Raw genomic sequence first — 14,075 nt, 5'->3', positions numbered from 1 at the left:
GCAGAGCTGAGAGCCCTGGCTGGCACAAGGCTGACATCTATTCTTAGCTCAAAAGCCTCTCGACCCTTATAGGGAAAGCCAGGGAGGCCCAGAAGAGCGACCCCCCAAACCGTCCAACAGCAAGTGTTTTCCCCCCACATCAGAGGAAGGTCAGAAATTGAGCAGAGGGTCTTCCATGGAACTACTGTTTATTTCTGTTCTAAGTCGTTTTTCTATATTTTCTCTCTTTCTTTTTCCTTTCCTTTTCTTTTTTCTTTTTTTCTTTTTAGAGACGGGGTCTCACTCTGTCACCCAGGCTGGAGTGCAATGGCATAATTATAGCTCACTGTAGCCTCAAACTCAGCTCAAGCGATTCTCCCACCTCAGCCTCCTGAGTAGCTGGGACTAGAGGCGCTCACCACCATGCCTGGCTAATTCTTTTGTGTTTATTATAGAGACCAGGTCTCACTGGTAGGCTGGTCTCAAACTTCTGGGCTTAAGTGATCCTCCCCGCTCAGCCTCTCAAAATGTTGAAATTATAGGCGTGAACCACCACACCCAGCCTATTTTCTCGTTTAATCATCACAGTTATCTTGTTGAACTAGGTGCTGTTATCTCCATCTTAAAAATAGCACAAAGAACCCAGAGGAGGCTGGGCAAGGTCACTCGCACCTGCAATCGTAGCACTTTGGGAGGCCGAGGTGGGCGGATCACCTGAGGCCGGGAATTCGAGACCAGCCTGGCCAACATGGCGAAACCCCGTCTCTTCTAAAAACACAAAAGTTAGCAGGGCATGGTGGTGTGTGCCTGTGGTCCCAGATACACGGGAGGCTGAGACAGGAGAATCACTTGAACCTGGGAGATGGAGGTTGCAGTGAGCCAAGATCACGCCACTACACTTTAGGCAACAGAGGGAGACTCCGTCTCAAAAAAAAAAAAAAAACCCAGAGGAGTAAGTAACTTGCCAAAGGTCACAAGTTGAGCAAGGCTCAGAGCTGAGGTCCAGAGCAAGGATCACTGGCTTCTAACCCCTCTCTTAACCACAATTCTAGCATCATTCCTCAACAGACATCCCCAGAACATTCATGTACACAGCAAGGGTGGGTGCTTGCCAGTCAGATTCATCTAGATACAAAATTCTGACTACCTGTATAACTTTTGGCAATTTATTTGGGGGAAAAAAATTCTATGCCTCAGTTGCCTTATCTATAAAACAGGGATAGTTTATGGTGAGGCTTCAAGGAGACAATGGCTGCAACGATGTTTACATTAAATCCATGCCACCCAGACAATGTTCCCCTTGCAGATTCGTGAGGCACATTTGCATATTAAATACTCCATGGAGGCAGGGAGTATGTTCCATTTTGAATCCCCAGCACCCAACATGGAGGAGATGTGCATTAAGTACGTGTTGAGTGAATGCACCGCTGCTCAGCCTGCTCCTCCCTGCACAGGATTTCCGTGGTGCACTCTGAGATCTGGCCTTCCTTCAAGTCCCAGCTCCCAGCAATGGAACATATCACCAGCCCCCGAGCAATTTCCAGGCAGGCTCTACCAGGCCTGGGTCAGACCCGGAGCCAGCCACCATCCGGCCCCCTGGCACCTCTGTGTACCATCAGGGCTTAGAGCAGTGCCTGGCACAGGGAAAATGCCTTGAACATGTCAATTATTATTTTTTATTTATTATTATTATTTTTTTTGAGATGTATCACTCTGTCGCCCAGGCTGGAGTGCAGTGGTGCAATCTCAGCTCATTGAAACCTCTGCTTCCTGGGTTCAAGCGATTCTCCTGCCTCAGCCTCCTGAGTAGCTGGGATTACAGGCATGCACCACAAAACCCGGTTAATTCTTTTTGTATTTTTAGTAGAGACGGGGTTTCGCCATGCTGGCCAGGCTGGTCTCGAACTCCTGACCTCAAGTGATCTGCCGACCTTGGCCTCCCAAAGTGCTGGGATTACAGGCGTGAGCCACCATGCCTGGCCCGAACATGTTAATTATTATGCCTTAAATCATTATTCATCCCTTGCTCCCCTCTCCAGGGCCAGTGTGTTAGTTCAAGCCTGATACTTTGTAATTGTTTTCCTGACCTCTCAGAACTAAATGTTCTACCTGTTGTCCTACTGCGGAAGCAAAGTGCAGCCAGAATTGAAAGCTGGGCTCAATGACCTACTAGTTGCCTCAGGCATCTTTCTTAACCTCAGTGCCTCAGCTTCCTCCTCTGTGGAATGGACTGAGATGAAATGAGATAACTAAGCACTGGGACAATACAGCCTTGGATGAGTAAGTGCTGTACATCCCTGAGCCTGTTTCTATACCTGAATAAAGGAGCTGCTTGGCCCTCCTGCATCCCACCTGGCATGGGGCAGGTACCTGTGAGCAGCAGCCTCGGCTTGGTCTCAAGCACTGGCACTAGGTAAGGACTCTGGTGCCTGGGACCAGACTCAGCAGTCACTCTTTTCTGCCTCATTCCCCAGCATGTCTTGGCAGGGTTTACACTACATCAGCTCTCGCTTATTAATGGGTCACTTTGAAATGACTCTTACGCTTCCCCAAGCAAACTGCAAGCCCTCTGCAGACAGATTCCTGTTTCCTGGCAGTGTGGCAGGAAGCCCCAAAAGCCCCAGACACTCGGCAAATGTGTGGCTGCAAATATGTGGCGTGGGCTCTAGTTCAGCACTTCCAATAGGGTAGAGAGAATTGGGATCCTGGCAGAGACTCCCATCAGCAACAGTGGCTCACTAGAGCAGACTCCCAGCCCACGGTGGCAGGGGAGGTGTGCCAGGGTGGCGGGGGTGGGGAGGAAAGATACGAAATCTATCAAATCATTGGGGCAAGGAGGAGTAGCTTGTAAAAAGCTTCCATGTGATGCTGCCCTGCTTCTTCAGGTGAGAATCACTCTCTTAGGAGCTGGGAGCCAGACACACGGACAGTGGTGTCTATGCCACCTAGAACCTCTGGAAAATGTGGCTTGCTAGGCAAACCACTGGGAACTGTCCTGAAAGGCATCAGAAGAAGGTAAAAAGTGCTTTGCATGAGGAAGCCCCAGTCTAGCATTGTCAATTCCTAGTCGGGCGGCCTTAGACAAGATACTCCATCTCTCAGAGCCTCAGCTTGTCCAGCTGTGACTTAGGAATAATAATACTGCCTTCCTTTTGGGGCTTTTATGTAAGGCTCAAATGAATAAAAGAATGGACGTAAAATAATAATAGTACTCATCATCATAATAATGATAGCTAATGCCTTCTAAGCATTTGTCACATAAATAATATATAATAGTCATGGGTACAATTCTATACCCTTCACATGCATTAACTTGTTTAATACTCACAAAAGCCCTATGAGTTAGGCGCACTTAGCAGAAGAGGGCAGTGAGACACAGAGAGGTTAAGGAACTTGCCTACCGTCACACAGCTAGCACATGGCAGAGCCAGGATTCAAGTTCAGGCTGCCTGCCTCTGGAATGTACCCTTTATTCACAGTGTCACACAGATCTTGGCTCCTAATGCTCTTCCCTCACTATCTCTGGCTTCCTTGCGATTCCCCAAACACATCCCACCTCTGGGCCTTTGCACCGGCTGTTTTCTCTGCCACAAAGGCTATCCCTCACAGCTTCTCATCTCTTTTAAGTTTTGATTCAAACATCACCTTCTTTTCAGTACATTTTGCAAATACTTCTCCTGCCCTCATCCCATTTTCTATACTCACTCCCTGCTTTACCATTCTCCTTAGTATGTATCACTTTCTAACACACTATATTTTATTTATTTATCTTGCTTATTGTCTGTCTCTCTTACTAGAATATAAGCTCCAAGAGGGCAGGGACTTTTATTTTTAGCCACTACTGTATTCACAGCAGTTAAAGCAGTGCCAGAAAATAGCAAATGTGCAAAAACACATGTTGCATGAATGAGTGTTGAATGCTACTCCAAAACAGTGGGCCGGGCTCTGTACCAGGGTAAGGGATTTTTATCTGACCCAGATTGTGGGTTCCTGACAGCTGATGCAACAGTGCATTGCTTGAAACAGTGCTGGGAGTGCAGAGCCTGGCCTAGAGGCTCAGTGGGCCCTCCTTGCCACCCTGGGAGGCAGGTAAACAGAGGAGTGAGAAATGGCATGTCTGTGTTTTTGGGGTGGGGGAGCAGCATCCTTGGGGTCCAGCCAGGAGCAGCCATCCTGACCCATGAGCTCTGCCACCCAAGCTCCTCATCCTCTTCTCCCCCTTTACCTGCAGCCCAGGTACTCCAGGGGGGCCTGGTGGTCCGGGAATACCTGGTGGACCCTGAGGGAAAGAGAAAAGAGTCAGAGCCAGCAGAGAGCTCTGCCCCATGGCCGAGAGCAGCTGTTTAGGGTGGACAAGCCGCGGGGCACTGGCGGACAAGAGGAGACAAGCGACACACCTGCGGGCCCGGCTGCCAGGAGCTGCCCATCCAAAGTCCCGGAGCACCCTGGGTGGGAGTGGGGGTCGCAAAAGAAGGGGAGAGGTTATAGGCAACGTCTACACCAAGCGCGGGGCTGCGTGGGGAGGCGGCTGGCTGGGGTGCGTGGCCCTGCGGGGCCTTTGCACACTGGGCACCAGATGAGGCTGAAGCTGGTCCTCTCCCCCAGTTGGGGGAAGGCTCTCACAGCGCCACTTACCGGCATGCCAGAGAAGATGAGGTCTCCTCGAGAGGGGCAGGAGCACTCCCCTGGCTCACCCTGAAAATACAAGAGCCTTTGTGAGACATGGATGAAGACGAAGGGCTCTCTTGAAATGGACATCCGAGAGGCACGGGGGCTCTAGAGATGGAGAGGCCAGGGTTTCAATCCAGGATCTGCCTCTTCTAATGTGCCCTTAGGCAACCTGTTCAAACTCTCTGCACCTCAGCCTCCTCGCCTGTAAAATGGGAACAATAATTCCAAGTGCATGGAGTCTCAGGAGGACAAAATGGATTCGTGTATGCAGGGGTCCTGTCGCATGGTGATTATTCAGCAAACGATGGTCCTGCTGTCACAGTCGTCAGTTATAACCTTCTCTGCTGCCACGCAGGTAATCTTGCTTTCAGTACAACTGCAGCCCCGCTCCTCTGGGCCCAGCCTGGCTTCCATGCCCTTCGCTCGGGAGCCCCTCACCTCTCTGCCCTCTCACCACTAGTCCTTTCCAGCTCACTTCCTGCCCCATCCTCTGACTCAGCCCCCATTTGAAAATGCAGCTGCCCTCCTAAGGGGGCCTTGGAGTTTTCCAGTCTCCTATAATCCTGGTTGAGTCCCAGGCCAGCAACCAGGTGAAGCTGGGGATATGTGGAGCCCCTGAAACCAGAAAGCTGGGGGTAGCAAGGAGCCCAGGATGCCTCCTCCACCCCCATCCTCCAGTCCAAGGCAGCTTCATGTGCACAGGCTCCCCTGGTTCATGGTGGGAAGGCTGGAGGGGCTGCTAATCCCCCAGAGTATGGGTCACGGGTGGGAAGGCTGGAGGGGCTGCTAATCCCCTAGAATATGGGTCACAGGCCCTTGGAACTCACCTTCTCTCCTCGTGGTCCTTTTTCACCCTGCAGGGAAGAAACACAGGAAGGTGAGCAGATAGGGGTGCCGAGGCAGGGCCGGCCATGGCTTCCTGCTGCCCCAAGACACTGTACTCACTGGTGTCCCTCTGAGTCCCGTCTGTCCTTGCTGCCCATCACGGCCCTGAAGGGAGAGAGCCCAGAGTCAGAGGGTGAGACTGGGCAGCGGCCAGCCATCTGGCCTGCTGCAGAAAAGGGCTGTAGGACAAACAGAAGCAGCGCCAGGTTCCCCTGGAGCCCAGGGCTGAGGGCCCACGTTCCAGAGGAGGAGACTGAGGTGCCGGACAAGGAAGAAGACTGGCATTTCCTGAGCACGTCTGAGTGCCAGCCACTGGGCCAAGTACCCGTCGGGGAACACTGAATGGAATCCGCTCTCCCAGCCCGGCAGGACGGTATTGTTCTGGTTTTCAGGTGTGGAAACTGAGCCCTGAAGAAACTTCATGATAGACCCAACAGCCAGCTGCAGCCAGGCATGTGTAGCCTGAAGTCTCTGCTCTCTCCTCTCTCCCTTTAGTGCTTGATACACTTTCTCCCTATCACAAAAGTTACATCTGTTGACCTAACTGGGATAAAGGGATTTCAGCCCCTCCAAGAAATTGGAGACTTTGAGAAGCTGTCGCTTGCCTAGGGTCACGCCCCTAGCGAGTGTGGGGCTGAGGAAGGGAAGCCTGCTGGATGGAATTCAGCATGAGGAGAGGTCTGGAACGTTCTCCTGAAAAGGAAAGCAGCTTGGGCAATGGCATGGAGTCCGCTCAGGCCAGGAGAAGCCAGCCTGGCCGCGCAGAGGCTCATAGCTCTGTGCTCATAGTTCCTTCATGTGGGCTCCGCCACCTTCACGCGTGGGACTTGAAGCTCCCTGAGGACCTGGCCCACATCTCTCCTTTTGCCTGGGGCTCCCTGGGACAGGCAGGAACCCTGGCTGTCCAGCTCTGAGGGACAATAGAGACCGGCTGTGTGGGCTTGGGCGAGTCCCTGCCTGCTTTGGACGTTGGTGCACTCTCCTATCAGTGAATCCCAAACTGGAACTAGAATTTCTCCAGGGATCCGCAAAGATAGAAGAGGATACAGTTCACTGGGCTATTTTTAACATTGCCAAAAGCCCAAGACAAATTACGCATTTGCCCACCGCCTGGCATGGAACAGACTGGCTGAAAGGTAGCATGCCTTTGATTTTGGCTGCAATTAGATTATCTGGTAAAATTCTAGCAGGTTCATGTGGAGTAGAAGCTGACGACTATACAGGTCTTTGATGATTAAAAATGAGAAAATGCACTTATGATTACTTAATCCGTGCAATTTGTTCAATAGACATGTCTTTTAAAACGTGGGAGCCACTGGGTGAATAGTACAAAGGGAAGGTCTTTCCAATTATACTGGAGGTAGTTGCTGGTCTGGATCTGTGCCGTCTGATACAGTAGTCCATAGCCACATGGGGCTATTTAAATTTAAATTAATTAAAATTAAATGTCACTTAAAATTGAGTTCCTCAGTCACACTAGCCACATTTCAGATGCACTCAACAGCCACCTGTGGTTGTGCAGAACACAGCGTTTCCATCCTCATAGACAGTTGTACTGGGCAGCACCGGTTCACATGTCCCTAATGACTGGGGATGGGCTTTGGTTTGAGTCAGACAGGCCTAGGTTGAAGTCCCTGGCTCTGCCTCCTCACCCTCTGGCCTTCCACTTCCTGATCTATGAAGTGAGTTCCCTTACAGGGCTGATGTGAGGATGACATGAATTTCTGTGTTTAGAGCTTAGCACAGGGCCTCAGCATGATCACTGCTCAAAAAATGGTGGTGATCATTATTGTATTATTCAAGCATTCCCCTAAAAGAGTGAGGTCTTCCTTGTCTGAGGCTGGACTGAGGCCTCTCTCCTCCCATCCCCTGTGCTGCTGGGATGGGCAGGGTCAGCCCTGTGCCCTCTTCCCAGCAGAAACATCCTTGGTTCCAGCAACACCACCAGCATGGAGCACAGAGAAGACTTACCGGAGGCCCAGAGACACTGGCCCCAGGAAGTCCCACGGGTCCGGTGGCTCCTTTCACCCCTGGAGATCCCTGTGTAAGAGAAGGTACAAAGGTCTCAGGGGCAGAATTGGAAGCCAGCTACAACCCAGCAGGTAAGACACATCTCAACAGGTCTTAGGCAGCCCTCTGATAGGCATCACTTGGCCCCCATGTCCCCTGTGCCTGCTTCTGGGACACTCTGGAATACTGCAGGCCCAATACCCATGGAGGCAGAGGCTCACCTGGGCACCCTTCTCTCCAGTGGGGCCAGGTGGTCCCCGAGGTCCCGGAAGTCCCTGCAGATGGAAGCACAGTTAGTTAACCCATATCCTAGAATGGCCCCCTCCCCTGCTATCCTCCTTCAGGACTCAGGCAGACGTACCTGAATGCCAGGCAAACCCGGGGCTCCAGGCTCCCCCTGCAAGTCAGAAAGGGCAGACTAGGGCACAGCAGCCACAGCCAACCTGACCCACTGGCCCTGCCGCACCGGCAGACCTGGTCTGGGTGGGGTATCTGCCAGCCCAAATTCAGAAGAGCTCCCCAAGGAGACCCTGAGGGTCAGAGAGGCTGGGGTCAAAGGCAAGTCCCTGACAGAAGCAACAGCAGGCCAGGGCTGCGGCCTGATCCCTGGTCCCAGAACTAAGTCCTGTGCATCTGGGGGCAGGCAGAGCCCTGAAGTTTGGGAGTGGATGGAAGTAGGTAGCTGGCTAATGGAAGTGTTGAGAGGACAGGCAAAGGCAGGGCTAGAGACTCACCTGGGGTCCCTGGACTCCCCTTCCTGGAGGCCCTGGCTCTCCCTGAAGAGGCAGAAGGACAGTCCCTGGCTCGAGGTTCTCCAGTCACCCTTTCCCCTTCTCCCCAGCCCCTTCTCCTCCAGCTTCTCCCTGCCCTGCACCCTGCCTCCATTTCCCACTCCAGGCCCACTGCCCCCATGGATCTCCCTATGCCACCCCTGCCCTCACGTAGCTACAGCCCAGGGCCCCAAGACTCACACATACCTGCACGCCCTTCAGTCCTGGGGGCCCTTGAACTCCTGGTAGACCGGGTTGGCCCTAAAAGGCATAAGGTGGCCCATGGAGTCCCCACAGGAGAAAGGGGGACAGGAGGGAGAGGAGGCAAAGCCCAGGCAGGGAAGGGCCGGAGGGCAGGCAACTCACGGGTTTACCAGGTCGGCCCACGCCTTCGGGGCCCTGCTCTCCTTTGGGGCCGGGCTGCCCAGGCCGTCCTGCCATGTCAGTCACTGTCCCCTGCAGGCTGGGGCAGGCAGTGCAGCCATCACCCTGGTCAGAGATGGGTACAGCCAGGAGCCCATGAGCTGGGGCTGGCACCCAGGCCAGGACACCCTGCACCCCTCTGAACACTCTGCCCCTTGAATGCTCCCACGTCAGCCTGGGAAATCAAAACAGGCCCCTGACACTCCTAGCAGAGGAGAAGCCCCGAGGAGCCTCCGCTCAGTGACTCTGACAGCCGTTAAGGCCCCAGCTGGCCCTGCAGTCCTTCCCTCACTGGTGCGACACCTGATTTTTTTTATGCAACAAACTCCCTGACCCCAACCACCCCTCCTGACTAACCTTTTCTCCTTTTGGCCCCGCGGGGCCCCGAACTCCAGGCTCTCCTGACAGTCCTGGCCGCCCTGTGGTGCCCGGCGTTCCAGGGTCTCCAGGATTCCCAGCATCACCCTGTAAGGAGTGGGGTTCAAGGAAAGCAAGGATGGCCCAGCCGGGGGCAGGTTGCCCCCTGGGACTCGCAGGCACTCACAGTCCTTTGCTGGGGCTGAGGGTTGGGGGCTAGGGAGGGAGGAAAAGGAGGCAAGGAGGGGATCTGAGAGGATGCCATGCCCACCCCCGTGCCCACGGAGGCCCTCTCACCTTCTGCCCCTTCAGTCCACGCTCTCCAGCCTTGCCCTGAAGAGAAAGCATTTCCAGCACCCGCTCACTCATACCAGCCACCCCAAAGTGCCCGGCACCACATCAGGCTGGGGCATACAACAGTAAACAAACAAACAAAATCTCTGCTTTCGTGCTAGTGAAGCAATCTTGCCCAGGTGCAGAGCAAAGATTTGTGCCAGACTCTTTGCCTGGGTGACATGAGCAAATTAGCTCATCTATCTCCGTACCTCAGTTTCTTCAGCTGTCAAATGGGGATGATAAAAATAGTATAGGCTTCTGCCCTGTAGGGATCCTGTGAGGTTAGACAAGCTAATATGTCGTGTGCAGCAGTGTCTGGCACATAGTGTCCACTGTGGCAGTGCTGGCCGTTACTATGAAAGCAGTAACAGTGATAATAACCACAGTGGTAACTGCCATTTCCCCAGTGCCCATGGTGTGCCACTAAGCACTTCACACACGCCATTACTAGGCTTTACTCTGTGCAGGAAACAGAGGTGGAGAGAAGGTGACTTGCTCAAGTCAAAGACTTAGTAAGAAGCAAAGCTAAGATTGGAACCCAGGTCTCTCTGCTCCTAGGATGGCGTGCTTTCTGCCCACTCTGCCATACTCTGTCCCAGGATAAAGGGCAGAGACCTGTGAGGGCAGCTCCTGCTGGAGACAGAGGCTCTGACCCCGCCACACCCTCCCTACTACCCCCAACTGCCCAGGGAGTCAAGAGACCCAGGCGGGACCCCTCCCCTCTCCTTAGCCCCGCCTGCATCCCCCGTCCAGAGGCCCCTGCCTATATCCCACCTCACCTGTTTTCCTGGCAAGCCAAAGCCTGGAGGCCCAGGTTCCCCCTTCTCTCCGGATGGGCCAGGCAAGGCCACCACACGGACATCCCCATCCTGAAGGTTGGACAGGGCTGGGCACGGCTCACAGGGCTCCCCCTGCCAAGCAAGGACATTGAGTTAGGGGGTCCCCCAGGCCCTAGTGCACTTGAGCCAGGTTTGGAATCCAGGGCTGGGGAATGTCACTGGGTCTGACACTGCACCTCTGCTGGGTGAGGGGTTATCTTCGGAAAGATGAAGGGAGAACAGGAAAGAAACAAAGGTGGAGCTGAGTCATCAGGGGTCTCCGTGCCTTGCTAAGGAGTCAGACTCTGCCCGACAGACAGCAAGGAGCCCCAGAGGGTTCGAAGTCGAGCAAGACGAGTGTCTATCTAGGAAGCTCACCCAGGCTGCAGCACGGAGAATGTCCCCAGACTCACCTTCGCCCCTTTGATGCCTGCTGGCCCCACTGGTCCTGGTGTCCCCTGCATGTTAAGACGCTACAGGTAATGCCCAGCATCTGCCAGGGCCATGCCTATCAGCCCCTCCCACCTTGTCCTCTCCCAAGCTGTTGCCATCCAAAACAGACTTACTGGACTGCCAGCTGGCCCTGCCTCCCCGAAGTTACCCTGAGAGAAAGCACAGAAACCATGATTAAAGAGGGGATGGAGTCCAGGTGCTAGAGCAATCCCAAACCCAAAACTGTAAAAGCAGCCCCTTCAGATGTCCAGACTACCCTCTCATGTCCAGAGAGGAAGAGGGCTTTCTCCAAGGTCCCCAAGGGACTCTGTAACCAGCCAGAGGCTAGAAGCCCTATTTCTGCCCTCAGCTTCACTTCATGGAATCCAGCCCACCCTCAGCCCTGTCTCAGCACACAAAAATCACGAAGGCATTTTTCCAACAGCCTTTCATTGGACACCTTTACAGGCGGAGCACTGGGCTGAGGCACTGGGTAGACAGCAGTGAGCAGGACAAACAGCAATGCCTGTTGAGCTTGCACACGCAGAACTTTCTAAATCATCATTTTAAACAGTGGTGAGTACTATGAAGGAAATCAACAAGGTGATGAGACAGAGTAAATGGAGGTGGTCAGAGAGGTGTTAACCCTGATTATTACCAGAAGAATGAGAATAAGGTCATCCAATGAAAGAATGGGGGAGGGTAGAGAGGAAAAACATTCTGGATGCTTCTAGTGGGAACCACAAGTACAAAATCTGACGGGTGGGAGTAGTCCGGACATATTCCATAATGGAAAGAAGATCCGCATGGCTAAAGCAGAGTAAACCCGAAGAGAAGGGGAAGAAGCGGATGAATTTGGGAAGGATGGGGGCTGGGGCATCCGGGGTCCTGTGAGATACAGTGGAGCTATGTTAGAAAGTAAGTCACAGAGGGACTCTAAGGAGGGAAATACTGATTCTTCTACAAAGCCACATTAAACTACCGGGTGAAGGCTGGGCACGATGGCTCACGCCTGTAATCCCAGCATTTTGGGAGGCCAAGGAGGGTAGATCGCTTGAGGTCAGGAATTTGAGACCAGCCTGGCCAACATGGCAAAACCCCGTCTCTACTAAAACTACAAAAATTAGCTGAGTGTGGTGGTGCACGCCTGTAATCCCAGCTAATTGGGAGGCTGAGGCAGGAGAATCACTTGAACCTGGGAGGTGGAGGTTGCAGTGAGCAGAGATCACGCCACTGCACTCCAGCCTGGGCAACAGAGTGAGACTCAGTCTCAAAAAAAAAAAAAAAACAACAACACACAGACACACACACACACACACAAAAAACTACCAGGTGAAAACCGGACTGCGCAGGGCTACAGTGGCCACGGGCAAGCCAGAGGAGGTTCCACCATGCAGGAGAGAGGCCATGGGGACGCAGATTACCATGGCAGTGGTGGGCATGGAGAGAAGTGGAGGGGGTGAGAGAGCCATCATGGGCAGAACTGTCAGGACTCGCTGGGGGGCTAGAGGGAGGGGGCAGCGTCAGGAGTGAAGGATCTGAGGAGGACCGCAAGGCTGGGCTTTGAGGGGCTGGCTGTGAGCTGATGACTGAGATGGGGAAGCTGGGAAGAGGCGGCAGGTGGGGTGGGGGTGCAAAGGCCCCACATGTGATGTGACATGTGGGCTTCCCCTGTTAGAGTTGAGTCTGCACACATACTTCAGTGTTTCTCACACTTGAGCACTCGTACACCCACAGAATTTGGGTAACATTTGGGTAACACTGCATTAGAAGTTCAAGCCTGCCATTTGTCTCCAATGCAATCATAAATAGATACGTTAACACAGGCACTGAAATTGAGTGACCCACAGGCGTAGTGAAGATTACAGTCTCTGGAGCCAGGCTTCCTGGGCTCAATCCCAGCTCTGCATCCAATCACCTGGCAATTTACTTGGCCTTTCTGTGCCTCCGTTTCCTCATCTGTGAAATGGGAATAATGGAGCACATACCCCATAAACTCTGGGAGGACAAAACAAGTGAATATACTTACAAGATTTGGAATAGTGCCCAGCACATCATAAGCAATAAAGAAGTGTTACATATTATAAATATTATAAGGTAATCTTGAATGTGCTTTATAGTTTTAGAATATCATCACAGCTACACTAAGGAATTCTCTTACAGAACATGAGGGCTCTCAGAAATAAATTCTTTGACTCAAGTCTGCAAAACACTAGTAAATTAATTTCACTGTGAATTTACCGTCTGAATCTCTTGTTTATATTACCCTTATTCCCCGCCCGCACCGCTCCTCCCCTGCCTGCCTGCCAAGAAACTCCAGTGTCCCTGACATCTAACCCAGGTCTCACCTTCTCTCCTTTCAGCCCTGGAACCCCAGCTCTACCCTGAAAAACAACCAAGACAGAGTCTCAGCATCTCCCCACTCCCACCTCTCCAAGGCTCCCCGGGTCCCAGTGTCCAACCAGAAACAGAACGGTAAGATAGGAATTATGTCCTTCAGGTAGCTGGACAGTTTCTTCAGTTAGACAACTGAAGCTAGAGGTGCTAAGAGGAAGTTCCAGGGCAAGGAGCCTGGGGTAGCACAGGGACGGAGGGAGGGACCAGGAGACAGGCCTGGGACACCTGCCTCTTCCCCTCCCTCCTGATCCCTGCCCTGAGACTTGGGATCTGAAAAGCCAGGGAGATCAACAGTATGGCAAGGATGGCTGAACTGGGCTGGGCTGGGAGAAAGTCGTCACTCACTGGAAGGCCAGGCAGACCAAAGCCAGGGGAACCCACATCTCCACTGGCCCCTGTGGAGGACACAAGATGCTGGGCCCCTACAACCGAGCTGCAGGACAAGCAGGGCTCCCCCTGGGGAAAGAAGAGGAAGGATCAGAAATGCTTCCAGGTAGGCAGAGGAGGGCAGCCAGGAGAGCAGGGCTCCCTCACCTTCTCTCCTTTGATGCCTTGGATGCCAGGGTCTCCCTGCAGGGTAAAAAGGTTTGTGGGCTGAGGCAGGGCACGATGGGGCACCCCCAAACTCCCTGGCAATATGCGAGGACAGCAATGTCACACACGCAAACCGTCCAAACACCTAGGGGTCCCATGGGGTCCAAGGCCAGCACCCCAGAGGCAGGGTTCATCAACCCACATAACAAGCAGGAGCGTGGCGGGGGGAATGACGCCAGGTTAAGCTAACCCAGTGGAAAGTTCCTGCATATACCCGATCACCTTTTTGTCTGACAGCTCCCAGGTGCTCCTGAAAGAGGGGGTCTGTGAGAGAGGGGGCTAACCCAGTCCTGCTCACTCCTTTCCTCCACCCCCAAAACATACCCAATCCTAGGACACAGCCTCACTCACAGTAAGGGTGGGCTCCAGCCCAGCTTGCCCAAAAGGCATCCTAGAGTCTCCT

At 53.3% G+C, this 14,075-nt stretch overlaps 1 protein-coding gene across 15 annotated transcripts in view; it reads right to left on the bottom strand.

Annotated features, from left to right (window-relative positions):
* The window catches only part of COL16A1 (collagen type XVI alpha 1 chain), a 51,805-nt gene that overhangs the window by 22,895 nt on the left and 14,835 nt on the right, over nt 1–14,075 (bottom strand). For 3 of the 15 annotated variants that reach the window (XM_003828130.5, XM_034959963.3, XM_034959997.3), the window contains 19 exons: nt 13,613–13,648; nt 13,424–13,534; nt 13,030–13,065; nt 10,816–10,851; nt 10,663–10,707; nt 10,211–10,342; nt 9,393–9,428; nt 9,096–9,203; nt 8,682–8,804; nt 8,523–8,576; nt 8,280–8,321; nt 7,907–7,942; nt 7,767–7,820; nt 7,507–7,575; nt 5,596–5,640; nt 5,478–5,504; nt 4,615–4,674; nt 4,377–4,424; nt 4,205–4,258 (listed from right to left, as the gene is read on the bottom strand). In XM_003828130.5, the coding sequence (XP_003828178.2) occupies nt 4,205–4,258; nt 4,377–4,424; nt 4,615–4,674; nt 5,478–5,504; nt 5,596–5,640; nt 7,507–7,575; nt 7,767–7,820; nt 7,907–7,942; nt 8,280–8,321; nt 8,523–8,576; nt 8,682–8,804; nt 9,096–9,203; nt 9,393–9,428; nt 10,211–10,342; nt 10,663–10,707; nt 10,816–10,851; nt 13,030–13,065; nt 13,424–13,534; nt 13,613–13,648 (1,152 nt within the window). The remainder of the gene's footprint in view (nt 1–4,204; nt 4,259–4,376; nt 4,425–4,614; nt 4,675–5,477; nt 5,505–5,595; nt 5,641–7,506; nt 7,576–7,766; nt 7,821–7,906; nt 7,943–8,279; nt 8,322–8,522; nt 8,577–8,681; nt 8,805–9,095; nt 9,204–9,392; nt 9,429–10,210; nt 10,343–10,662; nt 10,708–10,815; nt 10,852–13,029; nt 13,066–13,423; nt 13,535–13,612; nt 13,649–14,075) is intronic. The other 12 variants (XM_034959958.3, XM_063593218.1, XM_034959966.3 and 9 more) reach the window with 7 other exon arrangements.

Source organism: Pan paniscus, chromosome 1, assembly GCF_029289425.2.
Source record: "Pan paniscus chromosome 1, NHGRI_mPanPan1-v2.0_pri, whole genome shotgun sequence".
Lineage (NCBI taxonomy): Eukaryota > Metazoa > Chordata > Mammalia > Primates > Hominidae > Pan > Pan paniscus.
This window is presented reverse-complemented; position numbering and strand designations above follow the sequence as displayed.